This window comes from Erpetoichthys calabaricus, chromosome 7 (assembly GCF_900747795.2).
Source record: "Erpetoichthys calabaricus chromosome 7, fErpCal1.3, whole genome shotgun sequence".
Lineage (NCBI taxonomy): Eukaryota > Metazoa > Chordata > Cladistia > Polypteriformes > Polypteridae > Erpetoichthys > Erpetoichthys calabaricus.
Window position 1 is genome coordinate 111,588,363 of NC_041400.2, and position 17,772 is coordinate 111,606,134.

General features: G+C 42.0%; 1 protein-coding gene across 1 annotated transcript in view; it reads right to left on the reverse strand.

Annotated features, from left to right (window-relative positions):
• hsd17b4 (hydroxysteroid (17-beta) dehydrogenase 4) overlaps positions 1-17,772 on the reverse strand; it is a 228,134-nt gene that overhangs the window by 122,152 nt on the left and 88,210 nt on the right. The window contains exon 13 of the mRNA XM_051929986.1: positions 5,750-5,986. Coding sequence (XP_051785946.1) covers positions 5,750-5,986 — 237 coding nt within the window. The remainder of the gene's footprint in view (positions 1-5,749; positions 5,987-17,772) is intronic.

The following is a 17,772-nucleotide window of genomic DNA, read 5'->3' on the forward strand; positions in this document are numbered from 1 at the left end:
CATAAGGCTGTCCCCATTAATCTTTTTTTCAGGCCACTAAAATTGTGAAGCACTAAGGCACAGGTGTCGAACTCTGGTCCTCGAGGGTCGCAGTGGCTGCATGTTTTCATTCTAACCATCTTCTTCATTAGTGAGCCGTTTTTACTGCTAATTAACTTCTTTTGCTTTAGTTTTAATTAACTTGACTCAGACCCCTTAATTGTTTCTTTTTCCTTAATTAGTAGCCAAACAATAATGAGACATCAAACAAGCCACCATATGACAGAAAAAACAGAAAAATCAACAGATTTGGAAATGTCTGCTGTGGCAGAATGAGAGCAGCAACAAGCCATTGAATTAAATAATGGGCTTAATTAACAGCAAGAATCAGCTTCTCATTAAGAGACTGGTTGGAGTGAAATTGGTTGGAGTTTGACATCCCAGTTTAGCTGGTCATCTGTTGGCTCGTTTCATGGGGATATTTTTCGTACGTCGCTTAAATCATCCGAGATCAGGTGCCTCATCTTGGATAAGTTAATGCCGGTGACACTCATCCGGTATAGGTCGGTTTTTCAAACGCAGCCATGTATTAGATTAGTCTAGCTGGAGCTAATCATCCGAGATGAATGCGCGCGCCCACGCTGAGTGAAAAGCCCATATATATTGAGTCTAGAAAACATGATCAAGTCTTTGATAGGCTGTAACAAAATGACGAAAGAACGGCCGCATTTTTTTTTTCACAAGCGGAGCAAGACCTTTTATTCGAAGGACACGAAGAATTTCAAGATTTAATATGCACAATGGGTAACACTGTAAAAGCAACCCAGACCAGAAAAGACAGCTGGCAAAAAGGGGCCGACAAATTAAACGCTAAGTAGTGTGCATTGTACTTACTGAATGCAGCGTTTCATTTCCTATGTGTCAGATTAATTATTACTTAATATGTCATAATTCCAGATCAAACGTGAGCACAAGCAGAACATGGGAACAGGTTAAAGTGAAGTACAAGAATATACTTCAAACTGGTAAATATTGGTATATAACTAAAGAATTGCTGACATAAATCATCATATATAATATAAAAAACATTAATTTTAAAGCTAATAAGAAGGCAGACAAGCAAAAAACAGGTGGAGGTCCACACGGTCCAGACCTAACCCCTGCAGAAGAGTTGACTCTCCAGCAAAATGCCCATCGCCCTGTTTCTGAGGGCATTCCAGGGGGAAGCTCCTCCTCAGAACCAGTGGCAGGATGCAGTGGTCACTTCATTTCAGGTAAAGGATGGTCATTGCATATATTTGTCCTCCATGTGTGCTATAGGTATGTTCCATATAGCCCTCTTTTTTGTTGGGTCAGTTGCAGGGAATGTCATATCCCTTGAACCTGTGTCTGACCAATGAGATATTGACGACGGTCAAATATTTGATGAAGACACTGTGTCAGATTATTCATCAGGAGGAGAGGTACATTTTCCAAATAATGTTTGATCAAACTCCACTCTGATCAGTTCCATGTGCCCCAATCACATTTGGAAATCCTGGTAATGAGAATGTTAGGCTGATCGAGATTCTCCATGGAACTGTGGGTGTTTTAGCCTGTGTATTACCTACCTGCAATGGCATGAAACGCCTTTTATTGTCTGCACACGCAGGTGTCCAGGAAACACTATGAAAACCCGAAGGAAATATTTCAGAGCCAAACAGACTTTACGAATTACCTGGCAAACTGGACTTTTAGTTAGATTTTCTGCATCGCCTACAGTATATAAAAAAGTGCCGCTTGTAAAAAACCTCAAAGCAATGCATACTGTTTGTGTGGTTATGACAGCCCGACTTCGCCTAGTTTGACTTCGAATATAAGGTGCTAATAAATCTTTGAGGTACAATATTCCCCCTCGGCTAAAGTGGTATCTTTCAAAAAGAATTTCCTCCAGGAGCAATAAAGGATCTTGCCGATCGCGCAAAACCCTCTCTATATGAAATTCTCTTCGTATAATTTGCACTCCAATATCAATTGGTCGCTCATTCATGAACGGCGAATCCATGACTGGATGACTTCCAGGCACCTTCACTAATTATGTGTGTAAACTAATCCTTGTTTACGTAGAACAAACCTGCTCCGAGCAGGTTTGAGGATTAGGATGTGTTGCTATGACAACACTTCCAGCAAGAGTTTCGAAAAACTGACAGATCCAGGATCAGGCCAAATCGTCAACAATTACATCCGGCTAAACGACTAATCCACGTACGAAAAATACCCCCCATGTCTCATTTCTGTTTGGCTGCCATTTAATGATCAAACAAATCAATTCAGAGGACTGAATCCTTAATACAGGGCTACTGAAATGAAGGGAAAAGGAGTTAATTAGCAGTGAAAACTACTCACTGATTAGGAAAATGGTTAGAATGAAAACCTGTAGCCACTGCGACCCTCCAGGCCTGGAGTTCGACACCCTTGCACTAAGGATATCCTTTGGCCAAAATTCAGTTCTACAATGTGCATTAACTAGTGCCTAATTCTGAGGCAGCTCTATTTCACATGCTGAAGATAATGCCTCCCTGCGACCCTGCCATGGATAAGTGGGTTAGGAAAATGAACGAATGGATAGAAAATAACTAGGGGGCACCCCCTGCTCGCTTCGCTCGCCAACCCCTGGTGTTGGGAATGACAAAGAGCGTGATGTATGAATGAGATATAGAATAGTGTGACGGTGTAGATGATGCAAATAGAAAGCAAACAATAAAGTGTGTGGCACAGTGTAAAGGTTTATTTGAAAATTTCTTTGTACACGCCGTTTAAGTGTAAAAGGTAATTCCAGGTCCGAACTTGTAAGGTCAATGAAGATGGTTATTGTTGTGATCAGAGTCAAGTTTGTCAGAGCTTAGAAAGAGTTGTGTCTCTCCAGGAAGTAATGGAATGACTTGGGTATTTATGTTTTCCACATTAATATTTTTTGGACATAATATAGTGCGTTGTGTTAAAAGGGGCATTTGGTCTAATGAGATTGCTGTTCCAAATCTCTCTGTAACTAAGTTGTCGCAGATAAAGGCTTGAGGAATTGTAATAATATGTGGCTGAAGTCCATCTGTATTGGTGAGTGTACAATCTCTCAGTTGTAATAAGCAATTGTTATGATCTGGTTCTGGACATTGTATCTTTTTTACTAACTGTATCTTTTGAAAGCAATGCCAATTGTCTGCGTATTTTAAGGTGCACTGAACAATAGCTGAGCGCATGGCATCTGGAAGAATAGCTAATCACTGTCTTAAATCTCCTCCTCATAAAAGTACCTTTCCTCCAAAGCGAATATCATTATTCACAAACGTTTGTAGAAGTTTATGAATGGTGTTGAGTAAGTGACTTCATGCCATTGTACATTCATCAATAATTAACATTTTTTCAAGACGGATGTCACGTGCAGTGCCACCGTTAATGTTCATAGTGGATACCGATTTGTAGGATCTAATGCAGTTGATAAAGATTTCACTTTCAGGTACATCGTTAGTTAGAAGCTTCTGCAGATATTCAGTATATGAATGTAAAGAAGGCAGTCTAATTTGACCCTTTTGACAACAACGTGTAAATGTATTACTTGTATTGCCAGTTGTTTCTTCAGGGAAGTGAACTGAATGACAGTGATTGCAAATGACATTCATTAATCCGAATGAATTTTCCTGGTGTATGTTTTGCTTGTGCCGTTTGAGAGGCGCGTTGTTGCATGTGTAGTATTTGGGACGTGTTGTTTTGGAGCTGTAATCGATTTGCCTGTGCTGTGTGAGAAGCCCGTTGTAGCCTTCCTTGCCGTTAACGTATGTCTGAGACGGGAGGTGTTTCGTTTTGAATCCGTGCCTGTTGCGATGCAGCACTTTGATTGATAGATTGCGTCATGTGGATCTAGGATGTAGATTTGTGCATATTTGCGTTGTTGATTTGTTTCAGGGTGCACTGTTCCAATGCGATGCAGTATTTGTGCACATATGGGAAAGCAGTATGGGCCATTGCCTTTTGGTGGCCTGATATTTACTCCGGTAGATGCAAAAGCAAATGAACTATTGTAGGATCTAATGCAGTTCATAAAGTTTTTACTTTTAGGTACATCGTTAGTTAGAAGCTTTAGTTGAGCTTTGCGTTTTTGGAGTCGAGACATTTTTTCTTTTAGAAATATGGATAAGTAATAAGGAGTATTGCACTCACTGTTAATATGGAGCCTTTTCTGCGGTTGAACGGTTAATAGTGCCTTATTGTAATGAGATCCACCTATGCTGCATAGCCGTCTATTTTGTTGTTTCTTTCGTGTTCGTGTGTTTGTTCCTGTTATCCTTTCCTTTTCGTTTTGTACCCGTGACCGTGTATTCATGACTTGTTTCTTTCTCAGCATGCGAAATATGGATAAGTAATAAGGAGGATCGCACTCACTGTTAATATGTTTCCTTTTCTGCAGTTGAACGGTTAATAGTGCTTTATTGTAAGGAGATCCACTTATGCTGACACCTATGCTGTCTAGTGTGAAGGTGTTGACGTTCACTTTAGAATATGTGGCTTTGGGTGTCACTTCTTATGGATGTGTGTGGGGGGTTGAGGATTGTTGTTGCGCGAGCGTCTTCTTTCTTTTTGTGTTCCTGTGTCTTGTTGAATCCCCCTCTTTGTGTGTGTCCCGTCCCTTGCTTGTAGGGTCTGTGGGGTGGTTTTGTGTTCTTTTTTTTTTGTGTTCCATGGGCTTGTTGAATCCCCCTCTTGGTGTGTGTCCCGTCCGGTGCCTGTAGGGGGGAGGGGTGCCTTGCTGTTGTGCGCGAGCCTCTTTTTTTTTTTGGGTCTAGTTTCGTGTGCAATGTGTTTCGTGCTTTGCCTGCGTTTGACTACTTTTTTATGTGCCTTTTTCTTTTTTCGGTGCTCGTTGCGCTTCATTTCTTTGACTCCTTTTTTCTCTTTTTTCTGTGCTCACTCCTTTTTTCTGTGGTCTTGTCCGCCTCTCGCAGCCCCTCATCCGCCTCTAGCGGCCTCTTTTGTCCCCCTCTCGCGGACTCTTTTTGCGCCTGCGCAGTACGTCTTTTTGCGGCTATGGCCCATGGCCGGATGTCCCTGCGTCCATCCGGTTTAGCATTCTCGGTTAGTAATATGGATAGGCTTGTTTTAAATTTTTGCATGTTTTTAGTAAATATATTTAAACTTATATATAGTAAATATATTTAAACTTAAATCATTTCTGCATTTATGAATTTGGCATTAGAGTAGTATTTTAATGTTAACAAAATGTATTAAAATACAAAACTTCATGTCATTTAGTAGAAAACATATTAGCATACCTCTTGTACTCCTTACCCCCTACTCATATCACTTGATATACGTATATGTGTATATGGGAGAAAGAGAGAGAGAGTCATGTCATTAACAACTGGAAATATCTGGTTGCAGTTAAGATGCCAAAGGTGCAGTTATTGAGTCCAGGAGTGGAAAGTGACTACCTAATTAACCTATGAAGTGCAAGATACAAAGAACTATGGAATCACAGTCATAATATTTAGACATAAAGGGCAAGTGGTTCCAAGAAAAGTTGTTAATACAGGTTCATGAAAAAACCAACTGCAAGAATGTTTACATTGACATATGTGATAATATTCAAGCTATATTCTCAGTTTTCTCCTGCTATTACAGATGACAACTTTTGCCTTAAGAGAATTTGCTGGTTACAATAAAGTCTTACAAAATCGAAGAGTGGCTAAATATAAAAATGAACTCCTCAAAGAATAAGAACCAAATATACATTACTTACCCTCGACATATCAATCTGCAACCCAGGAATATCAGAAAGCCCTCCATTCATCATAGAAGCCTGGGAGGGTATAACTCCAAAAGTGGGAAAACAACTGAACTCTTCATGCCTTTCATAAAGAAATTTCAGATGATCTGGTTCCTTAGTTGACATACCTACTCCAAGGGCATATAAAATACTCTGAATTGAGGAATATGTGAAATTCATCTTTGGCAAAACTTTACCAATTGCTTGGTCCTGTGAACATAACAACATATAGATAGTGGTTAATATGTATAAATAAATGAAAAAAAAAACAAGTATTTTTCTTTTACGCCTAAAGACTTTGAACTCAACCAGGCTGATGTATTTGTTAAGACTATATAAGGCTTCAGCAACATGATATCATACTAGAGGCAAAATGGCAGTGATGAAATAAAGAAACCTTTCAGGCCGACTGCTAATTCCAGTACAGAGTTACAGATAAAATCATGGACAAGACACCAGTCCATTATGGAGCATCCTTACTCGCTTTCTCCCCTATCCATCATCACTCATTACAGATTAATCACCAGTTAATTTTAGATGCATGTCTTTGGGGCAAACTACAGATTTCCCTGTGGTAAAACATGTCAATGCTATAAGTCCGTGTCCAGACAGAGAGTTGAGCTCAAGATAATGGAGCTGAGAGGCAAAAGTGCTAACCATGGTGGCACAGTGCTGCATAGGAATATACTATAACTTTGAGTAACTTTGACTCAGGCGCCGCCGCGAGTGGCAGCTATTCCAGCAGCTCCGTGTATGACTTTATTTTTCTATCTTTTTCTCTATTTCACTGTTAACTCCTATCACTTTCTTTTATGTGGACTTGTTCCCAGGATACTATTTACTACTTGGACGTGGATTTTTACATGCCGAGACTCATCTATTCAAGTAATCAACTTCAAGCGCTGAGAACAAATGCCCGTGCCGGTGTGGTTCCCTATTTACCTGACGAGGTAAGAAGGTGGTATCGTGGCAGCAGAGCCGACACTAAGATAAAAGCCAAGCGTTCAGCGAGAAAGTGGCGCTACAAACCTTCGGTGCCTTCTGTGATCCTGGGAAATGTGAACTCACCACCAAATACAGTCGACGAACTGGCTGCGCTGGTGAAAAATGTCAGGACCTACAGAGAATGCAGTTTGTTGTGTTTTAGTGAAACGTGGCTAACAACTAACATCCCAGATGCTAACGTGGGGCTACCCAGGTTTAACACAGTTAGAGCAGACAAAGACACAAATGCCTGCGGAAAGCAGGTGGACTCGCTCTCTTTGTCAATACAAGATAGATAGATAGATAGATAGATAGATAGATAGATAGATAGATAGATAGATAGATAGATAGATAGATAGATAGATAGATAGATACTTTATTAATCCCAAGGGGAAATTCACATACTCCAGCAGCAGCATACTGATAAAGAACAATATTAAATATTAAATTAAATAAACAATATTAAATATAAAGAGTGATAACAATGCAGGTATAACAGACAGACAATAACTTTGAATAATGTTAACGTTTACCCCCCCCGGGTGGAATTGAAGAGTCGCATAGTGTGGGGGAGGAACGATCTCCTCAGTCTGTCAGTGGAGCAGGACGGTGACAGCAGTCTGTCGCTGAAGCTGCACCTCTGTCTACAGATGACACTCTTTAGTGGATGCAATGGATTCTCCATGATTGACTGGAGCCTGCTCAGTGCCCGTCGCTCTGCCACGGATGTCAAACTGTCCAGCTCTGTGCCTACCATAGAGCCTGCGTTCCTCACCAGTTTGTCCAGGTGTGAGGCGTCCCTCTTCTTTATGATGCCTCCCCAGCACACCATCGCATAGAAGAGGGCACTTGCCACAACCGTCTGATAGAACATCTGCAGCATCTTATTGCAGATGTTGAAGGACGCCAGCCTTCTAAGGAAGTGCAACTCTGGACATGTTAACATTAAAATCTCCACTTGCTGTAGGTACATCGAACTGTTGGCCATAAGTCTGCGTCCCAATTACTTGCCAAAAGAGTTTGAACACGTCATTGTTGTTATTGTATACATCCATCCTCGGGCGGACATGGAGATAGCAGGTGACATCATCTATTCCGATGTGGCTAAATTACAAACACAACACCCCGAGGCACTTGTGCTAATCACTGGAGACTTCAACCATGTAACGCTGGACAAAACATTAACTGCCTTCTCCCAGTATGTGGATTGTAACACCCGGGGAAATAGGACTATTGACCTACTGTATACAAATGTTAAAGATGCATACAGCACCACCCCCGCTGCCTGCACTTGGGAAAGCAGATCATAACCTGGTTCTGCTTCAGCCTCACTACAAACCAAGAGTGAGAGAGCTACCTACAACCACACGCTCATTCAGGAAGTGGTCCCCTGAGGCAGAGCAGGCTCTGAGAGACTGCTTTGGAACTACGGACTGGGATATCCTGTAGGGGTCACATAGTGAGAACATTGAGGAGGTTGTTGACTGCACTACTGACTACATCAACTTCTGTATGGACATTGTAGTTCCAGTAAGAACAGTACGCTGTTATGCTAACAACAAGCCATGGATTACAAGTGACATTAAGGGCCTTTTGAACCAGAAGAAAAGGGCCTTTAAAGACGGTGATCAGCATGAGCTCAAGTGCGTGCAGAAGGAACTCCGAGTCCAGCTCAGGGCAGCGAAGGAGCAGTACATGAGAAAGCTGGAGCAGAAGTTGCAGAATAACAGCATGAAGGAAGAGTGGGATGGGATGAAGATCATCACTGGCTGCAGCTCGAAGCGGGGTACCACCATCGAGAGAGACGTGAAGAGAGCAAACCAAATGAACAACTTCTTTAACAGGTTTGACCACCCTAACCCACTCTCACTCTCACCTCGGAGTACTGCACCCTCCACACATCCTTCTGCTGATACCAGCATAGGAGAGACATCCCCACCCATAATTACAACAGTGCAGGTGAGCAGAGAGCTGAGGAGACTTCGTGCCAGCAAAGCAGCGGGTCCAGATGGAGTATCGCCACGACTGCTGAAGGTCTGTGCATCGGAACTGGGGGGTCCTCTACAGCGCATCTTCAACTTGAGCCTGGAACAGGGGAGAGTCCCGAGGCTTTGGAAAACATCTTGCATCACCCCAGTCCCAAAGGTATCACGTCCTAGTGAGCTGAATGACTCTCGGCCTGTTGCTCTGACATCACATGTGATGAAGACCATGGAGAGGCTGCTGCTTCACCACCTTAGGCCACAGGTTCAACACGCCCTTGACCCTCTGCAGTTTGCATATCAGGAGAAGGTGGGAGCGGAGGATGCCATCATCTATATGCTACACCGATCCCTCTCCCACTTAGATAGAGGCAGTGGTGCTGTAAGAATTATGTTTCTAGACTTCTCTAGCGCCTTCAACACAATCCAACCTCTACTCCTTAGGGACAAGCTGACAGAGATGGGAGCAGATTCATACCTAGTGGCATGGATCGTGGACTATCTTAAAGACAGGCCTCAGTATGTGCATCTTGGGAACTGCACGTCTGACATTGTGGTCAGCAACACAGGAGCGCCACAAGGGACTGTACTTTCTCCAGTCCTGTTCAGCCTATATACATCAGACTTCCAATACAACTCGGAGTCCTGCCATGTGCAAAAGTTCGCTGATGACACTGCTATCGTGGGCTGCATCAGGAATGGGCTGGAGGAGGATTATAGGGACCTAATCAAGGACTTTGTTAAATGGTGTGACTCAAACCACCTACACCTGAACACCAGCAAAACCAAGGAGCTGGTGGTGGATTTTAGGAGGCCCAGACCCCTCATGGACCCCGTGATCATCAAAGGTGACTGTGTACAGATGGTGCAGACCTATAAATATCTGGGAGTGCAGCTGGATGATAAATTAGACTGGACTGCCAATACTGATGCTTTGTGCAAGAAAGGACAGAGCCGACTATACTTCCTTAGAAGGCTGGCGTCCTTCAACATCTGCAATAAGATGCTGCAGATGTTCTATCAGACAGTTGTGGCGAGCACCCTCTTCTATGCGGTGGTGTGCTGGGGAGGCAGCATTAAGAAGAAAGACGCCTCACGTCTGGACAAACTGGTGAGGAAGGCAGGCTCTATTGTTGGCATGGAGCTGGACAGTTTAACATCTGTGGCAGAGCGAAGGGCGCTCAGCAGGCTCCTATCAATTATGGAGAATCCACTGCATCCACTAAATAGTATCATCTCCAGACAGAGGAGCAGCTTCAGTGACAGACTGCTGTAACTGTCCTGCTCCACTGACAGATTGAGAAGATCGTTCCTCCCCCAAACTATGTGACTCTTCAGTTCCACCCGGGGGGGGTAGGTAAACGTTAACATTTAACATTATACAAAGTTATTGTCTGTTTTTTTCACCTGCATTATTATTATTATCAATCTTTAATTTAATATTATTTATTATATCAGTATGCTGCTGCTGGATAATGTGAATTTCCCATTGGGATTAATAAAGTATCTATCTATCTATCTACCTACCTAACCCACTCTCACCTCGGAGTACTGCACCCTCCACCCATCCTTCTGCTGATACCAGCATAGGAGAGAGTTTACCCCAACCCACAATTACAGCAGCCCACGTAAGCAGAGAGCTGAGGAGACTTTGTGCCAGTAAAGCAGCGGGACCAGATGGAGTATCACCACGACTGCTGAAGCCTGTGCGTTGGAACTGGGGAGTCCTCTACAGCACATCTTCAACCTGAGCCTGGAACAGGGGACAGTCCCAATGCCTGCTGCTCTGACGTCACATGTGATGAAAACCATGGAGCAGCTGCTGCTTCACCACCTGAGGCCACAGGTCCGCCACGCCCTTGACCCTCTGCAGTTCGCATACCAGGAGAAGGTGGGAGTGGAGGATGCCATCATCTACATGCTACACCGATCCCTTTCCCACTTGGACAGAGGCAGTGGTGCTGTAAGAATTATGTTTCTGGAATTCCCTGGCACCTTCAACACCATCCAACTTCTGCTCCTCAGGGACAAGCTGGCAGAGATGGGAGTAGATTCATACCTGGTAGCATGGATCGTGAACTGTCTTAAAGACAGACCTCAGTATGTGCGTCTCGGGAACTGCAGGTCTGACATTGTGGTCAGCAACATAGGAGTACCGCAAGGGACTGTACTTTCTCCGATCCTGTTCAGCCTATATACATCGGACTTCCAATACAACTCGGAGTCCTGCCACGTGCAAAAGTTCACTGATGACACTGCTATCGTGGGCTGCATCAGAAGTGGGCAGGAGGAGGAGTACAGGGACCTAATCAATGACTTTGTTAAATGGTGCGACTCAAACTACCTACACCTGAACACCAACAAAACCAAGGAGCTGGTGGTGGATTTTAGGAGGCCCAGACTCCTCATGGTCCCCATGATCATCAGAGGTGACTGTGTGCAGAGGGTGCAGACCTATAAATACCTGGGAGTGCAGCTGGATGATAAACTGGACTGGACTGCCAATACTGATGCTCTGTGTAAAAAAGGACAGAGCAGACTATACTTCCTTAGAAGGCGGGCATCCTTTAACATCTGCAATAAGATGTTGCAGATGTTCTATCAGACAGTTGTGGCGAGTGCTCTCTTCTACGCGGTGGTGTGCTGGGGAGACAGCATAAAGAAGAAGGATGCATCACGCCTGGACAAACTGGTGAGGAGGGCAGGCTCTATTGTAGGCATGGAGCTGGACAGTTTGACATCTGTGGCAGAGCGAAGGGCGCTCAGCAGGCTCCTATCAATAATGGAGAATCCACTGCATCCACTGAACAGTATCATCTCCAGACAGGGGAGCAGCTTCAGCGACAGACTGCTGTCACTTTCCTGTTCCACTGACAGACTGAGGAGATCGTTCCTCCACCACACTATGCGACTCTTCAATTCCACCCGGGGGGGGGGGGGTAAATGTTAACATTATATAAAGTTATTGTCTGTTTTTACCTGCATTGTTATCAATCTTTAATTTAATATTGTTTTTTGTATCAGTAAGGTGCTGCTGGAGTATGTGAATTTCCCCTTGGGATTAATCAAGTATGTATGTATGTATGTATGTATGTATGTATGTATGTATGTATGTATGTATCTATCTATCTATCTATCTATCTATCTATCTATCTATCTATCTATCTATCTATCTATCTATCTATCTATCTAATTGTAAGACGTGGATCATCCTTACCTCGTGTGGAGGTGGTTTGGCTTTGGAAAGACTGTTGTTGTTCCAAAGACGACAATTAGTTTGGATGAATTACGTAATTCATTCAAATTGATTATTTTTATTTCCGTAAGAAGCATATACCTATCAGGCGCATTTTATTTCATAAGCTTTTCTTGGTAGGGGGTCCTCGATTCCAAAGCACTTTTTTTGTGTTTCATTATTTAAAACACTCACACAGATCCCCACCTCCTCACCCCATTCTGTGCTACCTGCCTTTCCAGCTCCTTTTGTCACCCCCATGACAGATTCTTTTCAAAACCAAATTAATAGAAAGCATTTATCCCAGCCACTGTATGTCCCTTTAACACTCCATGAGTTTAACACTGACATAACGTTGAGCATTTCATTGAAGGACAAACTACGTCATGGAGGATAAGAGTCCCGTTTGCTGAAAGGACAATCCTCTTATTGGAGAGAAACTCTGGATTTATGTGGTTTTCTGTGGATGCCAATCTGAGACCAGGGATGCAGAATGATCAGAAAACTCCTGCTTCACAAATAACCGATGTTTAATTCTTTTTATAGCTAAACAGCCCCTAAAACGCACACTAACACACAAACATACACAGCATTGGACAAACATACTAGTAATTAAGCATAGGATGTCCTGTGTTAGTGTGAGAAAGGACTAATAAATACCCAGGGCATTTACTTTTGTTTCATTGTTACGTATGAGATTACAAGAGAATTCAGTCTCCAGAGAAAGTCAGCTTTAGGGCATGGATTTCACATATATGGAAATGCCTTACCTTAAGTGAAAACTTGATTAAAAAAAAAAAGAAAGGTATTGCTTGTCTGAATACTTCTTGAGCATAGCATACAATGGATTTATGAGTTGATTTTTATTAACTTCAGTTTATAGTTAAAATGCCCACCCCAAGCAGAGAACATCAGTAATTTGTGAAGCAGGAATATTCTGATCATTCAGTATCCCTGATCACTGATCAGCATGCACAAGAAGCCATGCAGCACCAGTTTTCCCCACAGAAAGACGGTCCATCCTTTACTCCTTCCTGATCTGGATTACTTTTAAATGAAACCCTTATTGGCAGGGTTTCAACTAAGAGAAATCTGGACTAGGAAGGGTAGGGAAATTTGGAGCTGCGTGGTTGTTTCCGAGTGCTGATCAGTGATTAAAAATAGAAAATGATCATAACATTGCACAAATAACTGATGTTTATCTCTGTATATTACAGTATAAACTACTACTCCCCAAAACACAAGCACCATTGGATGCACATATCAATAAGCACCTTGAGCATGGAAAAGGCGCTGTATAAATAAAATGTATTATAATTGTTATTTTTTTTATGTTTCATTTTTTTTTAAGCGAGTAATGTCTTGTGTTAAAGTGAGAAGGGATCAGTAAATACCCAGAGTGGTTACTGTCCTCCTTTACTTGAAAGGTATGAGTGAGCCAGTTTAACTATAACCAGAGCAAAACATCATTTATCTGTGAAGCGGGAATATTCTGATCATTTTGTATCCTTGATTTATATATACAGATTTAGATATATAGTATCCCTAGTTTAGATAGATATATTATAAAAGGAAATCCTGAGACAAGCCTTTCTCGGAGATAATGTCAACTCCCGCAAGAGATAATTTCAGGTCCCACGAGACAAGACTTTTTACCAAGTCTCACCCTATTGTTAGACACAGTTCCTGCATTCTCAGCTCCAAGCGGAGTCGGAAAAAAAGACAGAGTAGAATACAAACTAGAACGTCGTAAAGAGGTTCAAAAACGTTGGCACAATACACATGCAGAGCAGGTTAAGCAATTATTAAAGTACTAAAATTTGAAAGTCTCAAAAAACTGATAGCAAAAATTGCATTAGAGCTAACAAACGGAAATTATTACTCCGTGAAATAACGGAACAGTGAAAAGAGATCGAATATATGGACATAGGTGATATGACAGAAGTATGTAGATATTGTTCGGCTTTAAACTTTAAGTCAGAGACTTGTAGATTGTCTAATTCGTGTTGCCATCAGGGAAAAGTAGCATTTCTTCCCAATGAAGAGACATCCGCGAGAATTAAAAAAATTATTGTTTGGTGAATGTGAAATCCACATACGCGAGCAGGACAGACATGAAGCGAGCAGGGGGGCAGAGCCCCCTAATACTGGTTTAAATACAGTGGGGCAAAAAAGTATTTAGTCGGCCACCAATTGTGCAAGTTCTCCCACTTAAAAAGATGAGAGAGGCCTGTAATTTTCATCATTGGTATACCTCAACTATGAGAGACAAAATGAGAAAAAAAAATCCAGAAAATCACATTGTCTGATTTTTGAATAATTTATTTGCAAATTATGGTGGAAAAAAAGTATTTGGTCAATAACAAAAGTTCATCTCAATACTTTGTTATATACCCTTTGTTGGCAATGACAGAGGTCAAACGTTTTCTGTAAGTCTTCACAAGGTTTTCACACACTGTTGCTGGTATTTTGGCCCATTCCTCCATGCAGATCTCCTCTAGAGCAGTGATGTTTTGGGGCTGTCGATGGGCAACACGGACTTTCAACTCCCTCCAAAGATTTTCTATGGGGTTGAGATCTGGAGACTGGCTAGGCCACTCCAGGACCTTGAAATGCTTCTTACGAAGCCACTCCTTCGTTACCCGGGTGGTGTGTTTGGGATCAATGTCATGCTGAAAGACCCAGCCACATTTCATCTTCAATGTCCTTGCTGATGGAAGGAGGTTTTCACTCAAAATCTGATGATACATGGCCCCATTCATTCTTTCCTTTACACGGATCAGTTGTCCTGGTCCCTTTGCAGAAAAACAGCCCCAAAGCATGATGTTTCCACCCCCATGCTTTACAGTAGGTATGGTGTTCATTGGATGCAACTCAGCATTCTTTCTCCTCCAGACACGACGAGTACAGTTTTTACCAAAAAGTTCTATTTTTGGTTTCATCTGACCATATGACATTCTCCCAATCCTCTTCTGGATCATCCAAATGCTCTCTAGCAAACTTCAGACGGGCCTGCACATGTACTTGCTTAAGCAGGGGGACACGTCTGGCACTGCAGGATTTGAGTCCCTGGCGGCGTAGTGTGTTACTGATGGTAGCCTTTGTTACTTTGGTCCCAGCTCTCTGCAGGTCATTCACTAGGTCCCCCCGTGTGGTTCTGGGATTTTTGCTCACCGTTCTAGTGATCATTTTGACCCCACGGGGTGAGATCTTGCGTGGAGCCCCAGATCGAGGGAGATTATCAGTGGTCTTGTATGTCTTCCATTTTCTAATAATTGCTCCCACAGTTGATTTCTTCACACCAAGCTGCTTACCTATTGCAGATTCAGTCTTCCCAGCCTGGTGCAGGTCTACAATTTTGTTTCTGGTGTCCTTTGACAGCTGTTTGGTCTTGGCCATAGTGGAGTTTGGAGTGTGACTGTTTGAGGTTGTGGACAGGTGTCTTTTATATTGATAACGAGTTCAAACAGGTGTCATTAATACAAGTAACGAGTGGAGGACGGAGGAGCCTCTTACAGAAGAAGTTACGGGTCTGTGAGAGCCAGAAATCTTGCTTGTTTGTAAGTGACCACATACTTATTTTCCACCATAATTTGCAAATAAATTCTTTAAAATCAGACAATGTGATTTTCTGGATTTTTTTTCTCATTTTGTCTCTCATAGTTGAGGTATACCTATGATGAAAATTACAGGCCTCTCTCATCTTTTTAAGTGGGAGAACTTGCACAATTGGTGGCTGACTAAATACTTTTTTGCCCCACTGTAAATTGGGTTTGATATATACATCGGTTGAAATACATCCGTTCAGATAGATAAATATATATATATATATACAGTATATATATATATATATATGTATATATACAGTGGAACCTCGGTTTGCGAGCATAATTCGTTCCAGAAACGTGCTCGCAGTCCAAAGCACTCGTATATCAAAGTGAATTTCCCCATAAGAAATAATGGAAACTCAGATGATTTGTTCCACAACCCAAAACTATTCATATAAAAATGATTAATACAAAATATAAAGTAAAAATACATAAAACAAATTAACCTGCACTTTACCTTTGAAAAGAATCATGGCTGGTGTGAGTGAGTTTCTAAACTCTTGTGGGATTTCACCCAACGGGACGACACACGGAAGAGCGTCCCAAAGCAATCGCAGTCTCCCAGCATTGTAGCACTTCGCTGTAAAAGCGAATCCGAAAAGATCACGGGCATGCTATAAGCGCCTGCCGTCGATGGGTGATACAAGGAAAAAGGAACATTATAAATGTGCAGGGCACAGTACTACTTGGCCACGACCCTGCCTGACTGCTGTGTCTGTGCATAGAAGGGTGGCAGATCCCGCTACAATAAATAACTGCGCTGTTGCTCTTTCAAGCTGAATAAAGCTGGTTTTGCTAAAGTACTGACACTCAGCTTCGTGTTTTGGGGTGCAAGACGGGGACTCACACGTCACAGCACACACACGCGTACACACACGCACATGCACACACACACACACACACACTCACAATGCTGAATAGTAAACAGTATACGCTCGTACGGATGCTGACTATATGAGTGAGGCATGCCTACTCAGACGGAGAACAGGAGACGATTGCCCACAATCCCGCAGGGGAGAGAGAGAGAGAGAAGAACCATCAGCTCAGTTGTGATCACATGACGTTCAGAAGACAAAGCGTATACATACTACTTGTACTGCAAGACCTCGCTTGTTTATCAAGTCAAAATTTATTAAAAATTTTAGCTCGTCTTGCAAAACACTCGTAAAACAAGTTACTCGCAAACCGAGGTTCCACTGTGTATATATATATATATATATATATATCTATATATATATATATATATATATATATATATATATATATATATACACACACATACAATGCATCTGGAAAGTATTCACAGCATATCACTTTTTCCACATTTTGTTATGTTACAGCCTTATTCCAAAATGGACTAAATTCATTTTTTTCCTCAGAATTCTACACACAACACCCCATAATGACAACGTGAAAAAAGTTTACTTGAGATTTTTGCAAATTTATTAAAAATAAAAAAATTGAGAAATCACATGTACATGGAGTGGACTATAAGCTATCGACTTCCAGACAGTGTTCAGAAGCCATTAAGAAGGCAAACAGAATGTTAGGCTATATAGCACGATGTGTGAAGTACAAGTCCAAGGAGGTTATGCTCAACCTTTATAATGCACTGGTGAGGCCTCATCTGGAGTCCTGTGTGCAGTTTTGGTGTCCAGGCTACAAAAAGGACATAGCAGCACTAGGTCCAGAGAAGAGTGACTAGGCTGATTCCAGGGCTACAGGGGTTGAATTATGAAGAGAGATTAAAAGAGCCGAGCCTATACAGTTTAAGCAAAAGAAAATTAAGAGTTGACATGATTGAAGTGTTTAAAATTATGAAGGGAATTAGTACAGTGGATCAAGACTGTTATTTTAAAATGAGGTCATGAAGAACACGTGGACACAGTTGGAAACATGTTAAGGGTAAATTTCGCACAAACATTAGGAAGTTTTTCTTTACACAAAGAACGATAGACACTTAGAATACGCTACCAAGTAGTGTGGTAGTAGTGTGGTAGACAGTAAAACTTTAGGGACTTTAAAAACTCGACTTGATGTTTTTTTGGAAGAAATAAGTACATAGGACTGGCAAGCTTTGTTGGGCTGAATGGCCTGTTCTCGTCTAGAATGTTCTAATATATATATATATATATATATCTGGATATATAGGTCGATTCAGTTTGGAGGGAACTTAGGAATTTGTTT